The 16,980-nt window shown below is 42.5% G+C and overlaps 1 protein-coding gene across 1 annotated transcript; it reads right to left on the bottom strand.

Annotated features, from left to right (window-relative positions):
- Positions 1 to 147: 147 nt before the first annotated feature.
- Positions 148 to 16,173, bottom strand: LOC112230509 (putative tRNA (cytidine(32)/guanosine(34)-2'-O)-methyltransferase; the record flags this gene model as incomplete). The annotated part of the gene is given in 7 exon segments (XM_042311733.1): positions 148 to 309; positions 413 to 466; positions 581 to 633; positions 755 to 817; positions 1,074 to 1,181; positions 15,780 to 15,872; positions 16,083 to 16,173. Coding segments are annotated over 7 exon segments (624 nt in total), but the record flags the coding sequence as incomplete, so codon positions are not given.
- Between the last annotated feature and the right edge of the window lie 807 nt (positions 16,174 to 16,980).

The raw sequence follows: 16,980 nt of genomic DNA, 5'->3' as shown, positions 1-16,980 counted from the left end.
TTTTTTGTTTGTTGTCATAAGATTTTTATAACTATTCCTTGAACTGTATTGCTGGTTAAAGACTTGTAATTAAGCATTTCACGGTAAGGTCTACACCTGTTGTATTCGGCGCATGTGACAAATAACATTGGATTGGATTGGATTTGATTTGATTTGGAGATGGTAAGTCCGGTCCAACTCAAAGGCACTCAGGTTCCCACAGGTGAGGAAAGGAACTATGATTCAGTTGGGTCCCTGGTCTCAGGTCACAACGTTAAAGAAGATCGTAAGCTGGGACTTCAGGAGGGTGACATATTTTCCACGGAATATCTACACAGGAACCACAGGATAGGACAACATTCACAGCTCATTTAATTCCACAAAGTTCCAAACCCTCTACGTCAATGAAATTCTCATCCAACGTTCAGCCTACCTTTGCAACAAACGTTCCTTCAGGATTCAGTACAGGTTTTGTCATGTTTAGCGCCTGAGAAGGTATATTTAATAAAATATTGTAAAGGGATGAACAATACAGACATATAACTGGATCAGTCATTTGGTATTCAACTGAATATAACACTTGTTGCAGTGTAGTACTCGCAGCAAATATGAGCTGAGCCTGGACGTACTCATCCACATCATGGAGTCGGGTCACTATGGAGACAAGCCAGAAAATAACCAATGAGAGGAGCCATAAGCAAATAGTCCAATGCCAAAACAACAATCTCCAAAGTTGCCACTAAAAGAAAAGTGTAAAAGTATATAGAACCCTAACCGTCTGGTGCTCCATCAAACATTACCAGGTCTGCAGGCTGTCCTTCAAAATGCACATGAACTCCTGGGCAGTGGAGATCTAAAAATATTAAAGCAACAGATATTTTTGACCCACCAGCTTTGTCGAAATACAATTTGAGTGCCTGATCCAAATCTGTCACACAATGGCTTGATTCCAAACCAAGCACTTATCCCAGTCCTTCTGCCCTTGATGATGACTTGCACTTCCTTCTCTGAGAGGTCTGGAATCCAGCCAATGGTGCAGCCAATTCAGTGTTCCAGAATAGTGTGCAGTCTCTACAGGTCCTTGTGGGACAGACGTTCCCCTGTTATCTTTATGATGTCCCCCTGGATCTGTGTGACCCCTGGGAGAGGAACCATGGCCTGTGGGTCCACCACCACAATCTTCACCTCCTCACTCTTCTCCTCTGTCAAACAATCAGATAACAAAATAGTATTAGTGTTATGCATACTATTCAATAACACCCCATACTAACTGCCAACAATGCTTAGAGGAGAAGGAAAGTGAGTGAGACCAACCTGAATTCATGGCTGAGGATCTGGCTCCAGCTGCCTGATGGCTCGCGTATATTAGAATGTGGTAAATTGCGCGTGCCGCTCCAGCCGCCCAGAGTGGCTCACTTGTGGGTGTGCTGGCAGCATATAGCAGCAGGTTTGATTGTCGGTCAAGAATTCAGCATAGCACGTTTGTATGAAGGTCTGGTTTTTAAATGGGTATTCTCCATTCTCCATTTCATGAATTTATTCCCAGGTAAACAGTAATATGCTCTAAACCGCTCTGGTGAAAAATGTTGCTGCCCTGTTTCCAATCATCCACATGGCTGGGAGAACCTATTTGTGGGTGTGCTGGCAGCATTTCTAAAAAAATTAAATTTAAAAAGTATTATTAGCTAACTAGCTACAGTGCAGACCAATTTACATACGGTATAGCTAGCTAGATAAGTTAATTAAATATCAGTGTCAAGGGGCCTCCCTTGATGGTGGCGCAGTGGTTAAGGGCACTGTACTGCAGCGCCAGCAGTACCACCAGAGAATCTGGGTTCGCGCCCAGGCTCTGTCGTAACCGGCCGCGACCGGGAGGTCCGTGGGGCAATGCACAATTGGCCTAGTGTCGTCTGGGTTAGGGAGGGCTTGGCCGGTAGGGATATACTTGTCTCATTGCGCACCAGCGACTCCTGTGGCGGGCCGGGCGCAGTGCGCGCTAACCAAGGTTGCCAGGTGCACAGTGTTTCCTCCGACACATTGGTGCGGCTGGCTTCCGGGTTGGATGCACGCTGTGTTAAGAAGCAGTGCGGCTTGGTTGGGTTGTGTATCGGAGGACGCGTGACTATCAACCTTCGTCTCTCCCGAGCCCGTATGGGAGTTGTAGCGATGAGACAAGATAGTAGCTACTAAACAATTGGATACCACGAAAAAGGGGTAAAATAAATAATAATAATAATAATAAATATCACTGTCAAATAGAATAGTAGGCTATTCTGAATAGGGCAGGTACTTTTGTGTAGTTTCAGTCCCTAGAAGGGTAGTGGTTAGAGCGTGTGACTAGTAACCGGAAGGTTGCGATTTCAAACCCCCAAGCTGACAAGGTACAAATCTGTCGTTCTGCCCCTGAACAGGCAGTTAACCCACTGTTCCTAGGCCGTCATTGAAAATAAGAATTTGTTCTTAACTGACTTGCCTGGTTAAATAAAGGTAAAATAAAAAAAATATTTAAAAAGATGCTTTACATTGAAATAGAGATGTAGTAGTCCCAGAGTTAATGATCCAAGGTCAGTTTTGCATTTCACCTCCTGATGATTATGATGACCGACAGTGTTAGAATAAAAAAAACATGTATTGAGCTATCTCTCTCTCTACATCTGTCTCTTGTCTGCAGGTATATTTTGATGTGAGAGAGGATGCCAAACCCCAGCCCCGTCATCGCCACCTTACCTGCTCTTAAGATAACCTTCGGGCCAACTGGGAGCCCAAGGCTGGTTAGGAGATACCACTAGAGACTCTATTATGTAATTGGGATGAACTGAGAGAATATTAGGGTTGCACTGTGATTCATTAATCATATGCTGTATTCCCTGCTCATCTGTTCTTAGCGATTTCCCTTTCTGTCTTCCACACCTCTCTCACCACCTCCACTTTCTTCCTCTGTTTTTAGATGTGCATTGAAGTACAGATTGAACTTGTATTTATAATATAATATTACATTTATAATATTTAGAATGCATAAATTATGTATTTATAACACTTGGATAATGAAGTTCTTTCAATAAAGCGTTTCACATTCTCTACTGGTTGAAATTAAGTCTCTCAGTTGATGAAATACTACACCTAATACTCCTGTGTCCTCAGATGAATGCAGATGAAGGAAATTGGATATTGAGATGAACCGGTTATTTAGATTAGATTATTTACATGATGCATAGGTGTAGTGTACTGTTTAGTGTAGTGTACTGTTTTTAAATTCTGTTACAAATCAGCCTTTAACTAGTTAAATCATGTTTCTAGCCTACTGCATAGTTACAATGTGTAACCATTTATGTCCCAGGACCAGGAGTGGTAAACACTGTTGAAGTGTATAATTGTAATACATACATGCAGTAATACATACACAGCATTATTCAAAGATTGGAATTTGATACTCCTGGTATTAGATAGGACTGAAAAGGAATGTCTCACAGACATTCATACCTGAACTGCACCTTTATTTGCCAAGGTAGAGTACATGATCAGTGAATATATTAAATATGAGGTCTACAATGTGGGGATCTCATGCACGGTAATAACTACATGTATATACGACTTGCATCCTTGGCATACATTTATATTATATTCTACATTAATGTCATTCAGACTGTTTTGAAGTTGATACAACCGGCTATGATAGCTGAGGTTCATAGCTAGGTTCTGAACCAATATTTATATCAAACGTTTTAGGGTCCATACACAGATTGGCTACATAGCTAGCTACACATCCTTAGGCATACAGGTATTTATATCCTCCGCTGCACATTAAGCAAGAACATAGTTAGCTAGCTACGTTACTTCAGATGCATTTGCATGGCAAATATCAGCAAGGTAAGCTTACAAAGTTGTACATTCAATTTGCATTAAATGCTTTAGCTTGCTAGATTCTTTACATCCGCTCTTTCACAAGATGACAGCCTGGTTTTCTGGTTTTCTCAGGAGGCCATAAAACACTAAACACTAACTACAATTGCATACTCATGTCACAACGCCCATAAAGCTAGCTAGCTATCTGGCTAATGTTAGCTAGTCACCTAGCTTGCTAAATAGCGATTTTCATAAATGTACTTTATGACAAATAAATATGCATAATTGTTAGTCTCTACATTAACTAACATATTCCTCTGAACTGTACATTTTTTTCAAGATTCATTAGGAGGTTATAATTACTTACATTTGCTGACATCCTAGTATTTTTGTCAGCAATCTTTGCTGAAGAAAGTCTTCAGCGTTGGGTCCCATAGCTTCAAATTCTTCATGGGAACCACTTGATATGATTGGTCATCGCCCAGTGGTCGCCAATGGTGATTTGCATAAAGATGGGAAATGTAGAACTTTTTCAACACCTTCCACGCTATGTTCGTGATGCTCAACAGTCCCCCGGCCTCTCCGCTTCTCACCACTTTCCTTCATTGAAAATGAATGGGAAGCGGTATTTCACCACGCTGCACCGCGTGCTAGTGTACACGGGGCATGAGGCAGCACACAGGCCTTACTGCCATCTTCACACCTGGGAAGGAGAAATGGATGTGAAAGGCATATACAAGTAACATTACAAATATGGATGATAAAACTCATCTTCCTATTCCTTTGGCATGACGTTATATTTTACAACATCCATCGATACCCAATATCATAAGCCATAGATATCTGATGTTGACTTTGGGTGAACTAGCCAGAAAGGTTTACCCAAATGGCCTTCTTGCCTTAGATCAAGCCAAACTTCTCGTCAAACTGCAGTAGTTTGAAGACAGTCCTGGCCCTTCAGCCCTCATCATTAGCCAGATGGTAGTAGATATCCTGTTTGTCTTTGGAGGAGCGACACATCTTCAAATTTTTGTTCATTTTTGAAAACTTAAATATCACATTTACATAAATATTCAGACCCTTTAATCAGTACTTTGTTGAAGCACCTTTGGCAGCGATTACAGCTTCAAGTATTCTTGGGTTTGACGCTGCAAGCTTGGCACACCTGTACTTGGGGAGTGTCTGACATTATTCTCTGCAGACCCTCTCAAGCTCTGTCAGGTTGGATGGGGAGCGTCACTGCACAGATATTTTCAGGTCTCTCCAGAGATGTTCGATTAGGTTCAAGTCCGGGCTCTAGCTGGGCCACTCAAGGACATTCAGAGACTTGTCCCGAAGCCACTCCTGCATTGTCTTGGCTGTGTGCTCAGGGTCATTGTCCCTGTTGGAAGGTGAACCTCCACCTCAGTCTGAGGTCCTGTGTCCTCTGGGGCAGGTTTTAATCAACGATCTCTCTGTACGTTGCTCCGTTCATCTTTGCCTCGATCCTGACTAGTCTCCCAGTCCCTGCCGCTGAAAAACATCCCCACAGCATGATGCTACCACCACCATGAGCACCGTAGGGATGGTGCCAGATTTCTTTCAGATGTGACGCTTGGCATTCAGGCCAAAGAGTTCACTCTTGGTTTCATCAGACCAGAGAATCTTGTTTCTCATGGTCTGAGAGTCTTGAGGTGCCTTTAGGCAAACTCCAAGCGGGCTGTCATGTGCATTCCGTCTGGCCACTCTACCATAAAGGCCTGATTGGTAGAGTGATGTAGAGATGGTTATCCTTCTGGAAGGTTCTCCCATCTCCACCGAGGAAGTCTGGAGCTCTGTCAGAGTGACCATTGGGTTCTTGGTCACCTCCCTGACCAAGGTCCTTCTCCTCCGATTGCTCAGTTTGGTTGGGCAGCCAGCTCTAGCAAGAGTCTTGGTGGTTCCAATGTTCCAATGTCCTTGGGGACCTTCAATGTTGCAGAAATATTTCGGTACCCTTCCCCAGATCTGTTCCTCGACACAAACCTGTCTCGGAGCTCTACGGACAATTCCTTCGACCTCATGGCTTGGTTTTTGCTCTGACATGCACTGTCAACTGTGTGACCTGTTATAGACAGGTGTGTGTCTTTCCAAATCATGTTCAATCAAATTAATTTATCACAGGTGGACTCCAATCAAGTTGTAGAAACATCTCAAGGATGATCAATAAAAACAGGATGCACCTGTGATAGCAAAGGGTCTGAGTACTTTTGTAAATAAGGTATTTCTGTTTTTTGTTTATGTTTCTAAAACCTGTTTTCACGTTGTCATTATGGATGAGATGAGTTAAAATTTTTCACTGGTACTGTATAATTTCTTTTTTGGGGGTTTGTAGATTGATGATGATTTTTTTTCATCCATTTTAAAATAACGTAACAAAATGTGGACAAAGTCAAGGGGTCGAATTATTTCCGAATGTATTGTACAGTTTGCAGTGTGGTTAGGTTTAAAATCTGAATTTAAGAAATAGGCAAGGTTTTTGACTTTGTGGCTGTGGCAACTAGTGACTGCCGTGTGAGTTCCCTACATAGTTGCTTTGTTAGCTCCTTTTCAAAATTCAATGCATCAATTAAACCATCCTAGGTTTCCATATCTGGTGAGCAAAAGTTGCAATGTAAAAAGTTGACGTATGATTTTTTTGTATGTGACTATTCCGCTTTTGTTAATTGATGTTTGTTGATTGTTAATTTTTAAAAAAAGGTATATATATATATATATATATATAGAAACAAATATTTAATTTAGTCATGAGTAGGCTAGGATACTCTTATAATGAGCACTGTTCACATAGTCCAACAACGTTTCTCTTTTTCAGTTGCTTCAACACTATAGATCTTATAGATGGCAGTAAAATCATGAGTAGGCTACAAACTCAGTCCATCAGAGAGGACATACCACCAATTGCAAAAAAACATACAGCATTGGTGGCTGGTGGAACCTTAATTGGGGAGGAAGGGCTCATAGAAATGGATGGAACACATGGTTTCCATGTGTTTGATACCATTCCATTTACTCTATTCCAGACATTATTATGAACCGTTCTCCCTTCAGCAGCGTCCTGTGATATACAACCTTATACAACATAGCCTACAACAAAACATACAAACATACAAATACAACATACAGTATTGACCTACAAAGTATTGTAACATATTTTACATTATTTTTGCAAGCTGTTGGAGCATCCACCAGCATGAATGATCCTACACAAATATTTGGGCCTTTAGTTAAGCTCTATCGGTTCTTGCTGCCATTATCCGTAGCATTCCAATATATTTTCCAGCTTGGTGAAGCTTATCTGTGAAATTAATGGAAATTCATAAATTACTCAATTGTGTTACGTCCATTAAGAACCATCGATAATTACAGTCTGGCCGTGGTGTAGCCACTCTGAGTATCAAAGTGCTTGGGCGCAAAAAGCCCTTGGCAGACGCTCAGAATGTATCTGAGTGGCCCCTGTCAAAGCCTGCAGAGCTGCTTCCTGTCACGGAGTAGAATAATGCAAACTTCCTCTCTCTGTGTCTGAAATGCTGATGAGACGAGCTTAACACATTCTACAATACCGAGCCAACCTCTCTCCGAGGCTGACGTGAGGAAAACCCTCAAAAGCGTGAATACTTACAAAGCTGCTGAACCAGATGTAATGTCTGGCCGCGTCCTCAGTGTGCGCTGAACAGCAGGCGGGCATCTTCTCGGACATCTTCAACCTGTCCCTGTCCCAGGCTGTAGTCTCCACTTGCTTCAAGGAGACCACCATTGCCCCGGTGTCCAAGAAAATCAAGGTAGCATGCCCAACTGACCTGTTGCACTCACCTCTGTCATCAAGAAGTGCTTCGAGAGGCTGGTCATGGCACACATCAAGGACAGCATGCCAGGCACACTGCCGACTCCAATTTTCCTACTGCCATTTCCATCGCTATTCACACCGCCCTAACACATCTGGACAAGAAGAACACGTACAGTTGAAGTCAGAAGTTTACATACACTTAGGTTGGAGTCATTAAAACTAGTTTTTCAACCACTCCACAAATTCCTTGTTAACAAACTATAGTTTTGGCAAGTTGGTTAAGACATCTACTTTGTGCATGACACATTTTTTCCAACAATTGTTTAAAGATAGATTATTTCACTTATAATTCACTATATCACAATTTCAGTGGGTCAGATGTTTACATACACTAAGCTGACTGTGCCTTTAAACAGCTTGGAAAATTCCAGAAATGCTGTCATGGCTTTAGAAGCTTCTGATAGGCTGATTAACATAATTTGAGTCAATTGGAGGTGTACCTGTGGATGTATTTCAAGGCCTACCTTCAAACTCAGTGCCTCTATGCTTGACATCATGGGAAAATGAAAAGAAATCAGTCAATACCTCCACAAAAAAAATGTAGATCTCCACAAGTCTGGTTCATCCTTGGGAGCAATTTCAAAACGCCTGAAGGTACCAAGTTCATCTGTACAAACAATAGTATGCAAGTATAAGCACCATGGGACCACACAGCCATCATACCGCTCAGGAAAGAGACGCGTTTTGTCTCCTAGAGATGAACCTACTTTGGTGCGAAAAGTGCAAATCAATCCCAAAACAACAGCAAAGGACCTTGTGAAGATGCTGGAGGGAATAGGTACACAAGTATCTGTATCCACAGTAAAACGAGTCCTATATCAACATAACCTGAAAGGCCGCTCAGCAAAAACCGCATAAAAAAGCCAGACTACAGTTTGCAACTGCACATGGGGACAAAGATCATACTTTTTGGAGAAATGTCCTCTGGTCTGATGTAACAAAAAAATAACTGTTTGGCCATAAAGACAATCGTTATGTTTGGAGGAAAAAAGGGGAGGCTTGCAAGCCAAAGAACACCAACCCATCCTTGAAGCACTCGGCTGGCAGCATCATGTTGTGGGGGTGCTTTGATGCAGGAGGGACTGGTGCACTTCACAAAATAGATGGCATCATAAGGGATAAAAATTATGTGGATATATTGAAGCAACATCTCAAGACATCAGTCAGGAATTTAAAGATAGGCCACAAATGGGTCTTCCAAATGGACAATAACCCCAAGCATACTTCCAAAGTTGTGGCAAAATGGCTTAAGGACAACAAAGTCAAGGTATTGGATCATCACAAAGCCCTGACCTCGATCCTATAGAAAATGTGTGGGCAGAACTGAAAAAGCATGTGTGAGCAAGGAGGCCTACAAACCTGACTCAGTTTCACCAGCTCTGTCAAGAGGAATGGGCCAAAATTCACCCAACTTATTGTGGGAAGCTTGTGGAAGGCTGCCCGAAAAGTTTGACCCAACTTAAACAATTTAAAGGCAATGCTACCAAATACTAATGTATTTAGTGTATGTGTGTGTAAGTAAACTTCTGACCCACTGGGAATGTGATGAAAGAAATAAAAGCTGAAAGAAATCATTCTCTCTACTATTTTTCTGACATTTCACATTCTTAAAATAAAGTGGTGATCCTAACTGACTTAATATTTTTACTCTGATTAAATGTCATCAATTGTGAAAAACTGAGTTTAAACGTGTTTGGCTAAGGTGTAAGTAAACTTTGGGTCTGGACACTACCCTCTAACTGGATCCTGGACTGGCAGACCACAGGCTGTGAGGATTGGCAACAACACCTCCTCCACACTGACTCTCAACAGGAGACCCCGAGGGGTGTGTCCTCAGCCCTCTGCTGAATTCCCTGCTCACCCACGACTGTGGCTTTGCACGACACCTACTCCATCATCAAGTTTGCTGACTACAACATGGTTGTAGAACTAATAACCAACCTCCCCCTCATTGTCAGCAAAACAAAGGAATTGATTGTTGACTTCAGGGAGCAGAGGAGGGAACATGCCCCGATCCACATCAATAGGTCTGCAGCAGAGAGAGTCAGCAGTTAAGTTCCTCGGTGTCCACATCAGCAAAGACTTGACATGGATCAGCAACACCACCACTCTTGTCAAGAGCAACAGCGCATCTACTTCCTATGTCGGCTGAAGAAATTCGGCATGTAACCACAGGTGCTCCAAATACTACCGCTGCACGATTCAGTGTCCTGACCGGTTGCATCACGGCCTAATACGGGAAAGGCTCCGTCCACGACCGCAATCGGGGAGAAGGGCCTTGGTCAGGGAGGTTACCAAGATCCAATGGTCACTCTGACAGAGCTCCAGAGCTCCTCAGTGGAGGTGGGAGAACCTCCCAGAAGGACAAATATCTCTGCAGCACTCCACCAATCAGGCCTTTATGGTAGAGTGGCCAGACGGAAGCCACTCCTTAGTAAAATGCACATGACAGCACGTTTGGAGTTTGCCTAAAATACAAGATTCTCTGGTTTGATGAAACTAAGATTGAACTTTTCGGCCTGAATGCCAAGCATCATGTCTGGAGGAAACCTGACACCATCCCTAAGCTGAAGCATGGTGTTGGCAGCATCATGCTGTGGGGATGTTTTTAAATGCCAGGGATTAGGAGACTAGTCAGGATCGAGGGAAAGATGAACTGATCAAAGTACAGAGAAATCCTTGATGAAAACCTGCTCCGGGCGCTCAGGATCTCAGACTGGGACCAAGGTTCACCTTCCAACAGGAGAACGACCCTAAGCCCCAGCCAAGACAATGCAGAAATGGCTTCGGGACAAGTCTCTGAATGTCCTTGAGTGGCCCAGGCCAGAGCCCGGACTTGAACCCGATTGAACATCTCTGGAGAGACCTGAAAATATCTGTGCAGCGATGTCCCCATGCAACCTGACAGAGCTTGAGAGGATCTGCAGAGAATAATGGGTGAAACTCCCAAAATACAGGCGTGCCAAGCGTGTAGCATCAAACCCAAGAAGACTCAAGGCTGTAATCACTGTCAAAGGTGCTTCAACAAATTACTGAGTAAAGGGTCTGAATAATTATGTAAATGTGATATTTAAGTAGTTTTTTATACATTTGCAAACATTTCAAAAAAACTGTTTTTGATTTGTCATTATGGGGTATTGTGTGTGGATTGATGAGAGAAAACACCCATTTAATACATTTTAGAATAAGGCAGTAAGGTAACAAAATGTTGCAGCGAGTCCGTACGGGAGTTGCAGTGATGGGACAAGACTGTAACTACCAATTGGATATCACAAAATTGTGGCGAAAATGGAGTTTAAAAAAATGTTTTAATAAAATCAACAAATACGAGCTCATTCAAACTAAAACCGACAAATTCCTGAACTTCCTCCAGCACTGTAAACAGCACAAGAGGGATGCCTTAATGCCAGTCTTTCTCAAATTGAAAGCAGTAAGCTCTCAACATAGACTTCAAGGTCTGACGAAATCTCTCAAGAGCACCTTGGGTGGTAGGCACTAGAGGGGCAATGGGTTGCACTTGCTGGAAGACCTTTGACATGAAATTCAAACCTTGGAAGTCCAAACATTGAAAATAATTTCACCAAGGCCTTAACAATACTGGGAGCAGTGATTTTCCTCAGTGGAATGGCCTCAGGGAAACGCGTGGCAGCGCACACTATATATAGTTAAGCCTTTGACGCGTATGATCACATATTTGTGATCATTTTTGAGTGGTCCCTGCAAGTGTACAATCTCAAATGTGATTGGACCTGTAGCAACAGAACCTATGATGCAACAAACGTGTCTAAACAGCATTGTTGTCTGAACAGCATCTAAATATTTTTTTGTACTGATGGAAATAAAGGTCTTAAACTTTACTCCTCAATTTGACCTTTTATTGTAAAAGATAAATACAAACTTCATCATCCAAGCATCACACCGAACACATCCACAGCCAAACTCATTCCATAAAGCAGTGTAAATAATAGGTTGCGCCTAACAGCTAGACTAGTTTACAATGTACTACATCTCTAGTGAGCACAAGAGACTAATGTAATGTTGTTTAGAAAAGAAATGCGTTTCAGCTAAGCTAACAACAGCTAAATTCTTCATGATAGCAGCCATGTTTGTTTATGTTTGACTTGGCGAAATCTCCCTAATCCCAGAATGCCATTAACTATAAAACGCAAATAAAGTCAAAGATGGCGATGCTCAATTGCCTGAAATATATAAACTTAGTTTAGCCACTTTTCAGCATATTACAAATCATTGATGTACTTGTTACAATGTATACAAGAACCGTAGCACATGACTCGACAAGTGGCTTACCATTTTTGATAAATCACAAAGCAAATAAAATATTTTCACCTCACAGATCATCACACCTACTGCCTAACTTAACCGTAACGCGAAAGCTAAACAGGGATGAAACCATTTTAGGAGAGTTTGTGGGGGGTTTATTTCATTTGTGGGGGGTTTTCAAGTCCGTGGGGGGTAGAAATGGGGGAAGGTATAGTGAGGGGATATCATATTACTATGATGTGGGATTTATTAATAAATGTGGGGCAAACACAAGATAATTTTATACGCTAAATAAAAAGGGGGGTTTGAGGTAGCAATGTGACAATCAGATGCCGCATTCAAGACAAATGGAAACTCTGGAAAAAACTAGCTCCGACTGGGAAGAATTGGTTTGAACGGTCATCCAACTCGGAATTCCAACTATGGAACTCAGGCCTCTTTCTTGAGCTCCGACTCTAGTATTTTTCAGAGTTCACAGTTGTCTTGAAAGTACCATAAGTCAGTCGACTGAACTATCCCTTGTTATAACATCTTTGGTCTGACAGACGCTTACGTGACAACCAGAATGCATTGTATAATGTCAACAAACATGGCGCCACACATAGCCTGCAAATAGCTTAGCATTAGCTCATCATAATTATTACAACATTCAAAAAAGTATTTTACACACATCATATGTGTCCATTACAATCTATGCAATAATCAGAATGCATGATTTGTCACAAGTACTTGAAAACATGAATTAAACAGTAAATACATTATAATACATACATACATACATACATACATACATACATACATACATACATACATACATACATACATACATACATACATACATACATACATACATACATACATACATACATACACACATACATACATACATACAGACAGTGGGGCAAAAAAGTATTTAGTCAGCCACCAATTGTGCAATTTCTCCCACTTAAAAAGATGAGAGAGGCCTGTAATTTTCATCATAGGTACACTTCAACTATGACAGACAAAATGAGAAAAAAAATCCAGAAAATCACATTGTAGGATTTTTAATTAATTAATTTGCAAATTATGGTGGAAAATAAGTATTTGGTTAATAACAAAAGTGTATCTCAATACTTTGTTATATACCCTTTGTTGGCAATGACAGAGGTCAAACGTTTTCTGTAAGTCTTCACAAGGTTTTCACACACTGTTGCTGATATTTTGGCCCATTCCTCCATGCAGATATCCTCTAGAGCAGTGATGTTTTGGGGCTGTTGCTGGGCAACACAGACTTTCAACTCCCTCCAAAGATTTTCTATGGGGTTGAGATCTGGAGACTGGCTAGGCCAATCCAGGACTTTGAAATGCTTTTTACGAAGTCACTCCTTCGTTGCCCGGGCGGTGTGTTTGGGATCATTGTCATGCTGAAAGTCACAGCCACGTTTCATCTTCAATGCCCTTGCTGATGGAAGGAGGTTTTCACTCAAAATCTCATGATACATGGCCCCATTCATTCTTTCCTCAGTCATCCTGGTCCCTTTGCAGAAAAACTGCCCCAAAGCATGATGTTTCCACCCCCCCTGCTTCACAGTAGGTATGGTGTTCTTTGCATGCAACTCAGCATTCTTTGTCCTACAAACACAACGAGTTGAGTTTTTACCAAAAAGTTCTATTTTGGTTTCATCTGACCATATGACATTCTCCCAATCTTCTTCTGGATCATCCAAATGCTCTCTAGCAAACTTCAGATGGGCCTGGACATGTACTGGCTTAAGCAGGGGGACACGTCTGGCACTGCAGGATTTGAGTCCCTGGCGGCGTAGTGTGTTACTGATGGTAGGCTTTGTTACTTTAGTCCCAGCTCTCTGTAGGTCATTCACTAGGTCCCCCCGTGTGGTTCTGGGATTTTTGCTCACCGTTCTTGTGATCATTTTGACCCCACAGGGTGAGATCTTGCGTGGAGCCCCAGATCGAGGGAGATTATCAGTGGTCTTGTATGTCTTCCATTTCCTAATAATTGCTCCCACAGTTGATTTCTTCAAACCAAGCTGCTTACCTATTGCAGATTCAGTCTTCCCAGCCTGGTGCAGGTCTACAATTTTTGTTTCTGGTGTCCTTTGACAGCTCTTTGGTCTTGGCCATAGTGAAGTTTGGAGTGTGACTGTTTGAGGTTGTGGACAGGTGTCTTTTATACTGATAACAAGTTCAAACAGGTGCCATTAATACAGGTAACGAGTGGAGAACAGAGGAGCCTCTTAAAGAAGAAGTTACAGGTCTGTGAGAGCCAGAAAATTTGCTTGTTTGTAGGTGACCAAATACTTATTTTCCAACATAATTTGCAAATAAATTAATTAAAAATCCTACAATGTGATTTTATGGATTTTTTTCTTCTCATTTTGTCTGTCATAGTTGAAGTGTACCTATGATGAAGATTTACAGGCCTCTCTCATCTTTTTAAGTGGGAGAACTTGCACAATTGTTGGCTGACTAAATACTTTTTTGCCCCACTGTATGTCCATTACGTTTATGGGGGGTCAATTAAGGAAGACATCCTCTTCTGCAAACCACTGGAAACCAGGACAACAGGAGAGAATATTTTTAAAGTACTGGACAGCTTTGTGACATCAAATTAACTTTGGTGATCAAGATGTTGCTATCTGTACTGATGCCGCAAAAGCCATGACAGGGAGACGTAGTGGAGTGATAATGTGCGTGCAAGCAGTTGCTCCCGACACCACTTTTTTGGATGCAGTATTTGCATCTGTATTTTGGATGCAGTAATTGCAGAATAACTGCAGTGTACTGCAGTTGAACTGCAGTTATACTGCACTCTAACTGCAGTAACACGTTTTGGACATTATTACCTTTCTGACCTCAGTTACCTCTAGACGTCCACCTCTAAGATAGAGGTTGATTGCGCTCAGTGCTATGCTACACCCATGCTTCATCAAGTCAACGATGCAACTCTATATGCCCCAAAGGATGCTGTGCTGCCAAGCCTCCATAGCATGGAGTGAAGCCTCGCCAAAGTCCTAAAACATGCCGAGGTGTACTGCCAGGAAATCAAGAAGCTGCAGAGGCAGGCTACATGTTACTGGTGGCAGCACAGGTTGTTGAACAGTCTACCGAGTCCTCGCTTATACCCCACCATATGGTGCATCACAATGGAAAGGATAGGACTGTGTTTAACTGTTTACTCCAGCAGAAAGGACAGTGGCTCAATGACCTTCTCCTCCCTGGACCAAACTTGGGATCATGCATGATCTGTGTCTTCCTTAGATTCCGTCAACATGCCATAGCTGTGAGCGGTGACATCAAAGGCGTGTTCCATCAGATCCGCTTCTTACCAGCTAACAAACAGGTGCTACACTTCATCTTGCAGAACAAGCATAGAACTTTAGAACCAACCATCTTTGAGTGGTAGGTATTGCAATTCGGCACAAGTTGTTGTCCCTGGTGCGCTATCTACGCTTTGCAGCGACACATTTAGGACAACTTAGGAGCCAACCAAGACCCTGTGAAGTAATTTACGTGGACAACTGCCTTTGAAACAGGCCCTCTGCCAATGAAGCAAGATATATTGTTAACGGACTGTGGCAGTTACTCCAGAATGGAGGCTTTGAGACACACCAGTGGGTTAGCAATGTAGCAGCTGTCATCGAACTCCTACCACCCGAGGCCAGATCAAGAAAGCAGCGAACTGTGGCTTTCCCAAAGTAGCACGAATCTCCATGAACCAACCCTGGGACTATGTTGGAACTGCCTCAGAGGCTCCTTGAGATAGAAGCACTGCAATGTGGAGCGCTCCAAACCTATAACGAGGAATAACCTGAGCCAAGGTACTTGTCCAGGACCTGTGGAATGAAGGGATAGGTTGGGATGACCCTGTTCAGCCTCAGAGCCTGCTGGACAGATGTCTTGTCTGGGAACAAGAGATTCCACAACTTATGCACCACCATATTCTAACAACCCAAAGTCGACCAGAGACCTCCACATATTCTGTGATGCGTCAGAGAGTGCATTTGGCTCTGTTGTCTATATGCAGATTGTGGATTAAACATTTTCTTTGTTCTGGCCAGGCACCAAAGAAGCAGCTGTCAATGCCTCGCTTGGAGCTGAGTGCTGCACTCACTGGGGCTCAGCTTGCCACTGTCCCCCGAGCAGAACTCACCCTGCCCATCGAACAAGTCATCCTCTTGTCCAATTCCACCACAGTCCTTCATTGGCTCAAGTCAGAAACTTGTAGATACAAGGTCTTAGTAGGAATTCGTGTTGCAGAGATTCAGAGCCTTACAGATGTAGCCAACTGGAGGAATGTGGATACCGCAAACAACACAGCAGATGACATCACTTGGGGAAAGACATTGAAAGAGCTGGCCCAACCGCATTGATGGCACCAAGGCCCTGAGATCCTCCAACACTCAGAAAATCAGTGGCCTTCAATGCCTTCTGCTGACCCGGAGCCTGATGACAGCGAACAGAAGAAATCAGCCTTCTGTGGATATGTTTCTGTCAGTTCCAGCCCTTAGCTCCCATATATAAGCAATTTTGATACATGGAAAGACCTCATGAAGGTGGCCAATCCACTCTCCAGTTCACCCAGCGAAGCAACAGACTACATAGCCACAGAGAATCTCCTCCTGAAGCAAGCTCAGATGGAATCGCTTCCTGAAGAGGTCAAGTCCGTCATGTCAAACTGGTTTATACCTTCTAACAGTCGTCTCGGTCCGTTGTCTCCTGAGTACGATAAGATTTCAGAACTCCTTAGAGTTGGAGTTGGTTAGAATATCGTAGCAGACATCGGGAAGGCTGTGTAAGAAAGCCTGTCCCTTTAAGAACTCAATGATGACGTATCAGCTATCACAAGCTGGCAGAGTGATTAGTTCATTACAAAGTGTAGCTCGTCACCTACTGCTGTGAACACACAGCTCAGTTTTGGACATTATTTCCTTTACTGACAAAGTTGTCAATAGTTTAAAATATTTTTGTCATTATTACAACATTATGCACAGTATCTCCTTTTTATGCTT

Source organism: Oncorhynchus tshawytscha, linkage group LG33 (assembly GCF_018296145.1).
Source record: "Oncorhynchus tshawytscha isolate Ot180627B linkage group LG33, Otsh_v2.0, whole genome shotgun sequence".
Lineage (NCBI taxonomy): Eukaryota > Metazoa > Chordata > Actinopteri > Salmoniformes > Salmonidae > Oncorhynchus > Oncorhynchus tshawytscha.
Note: the sequence above shows the minus strand (reverse complement) of the source record. Positions and strands in the feature narration are given on the sequence as shown.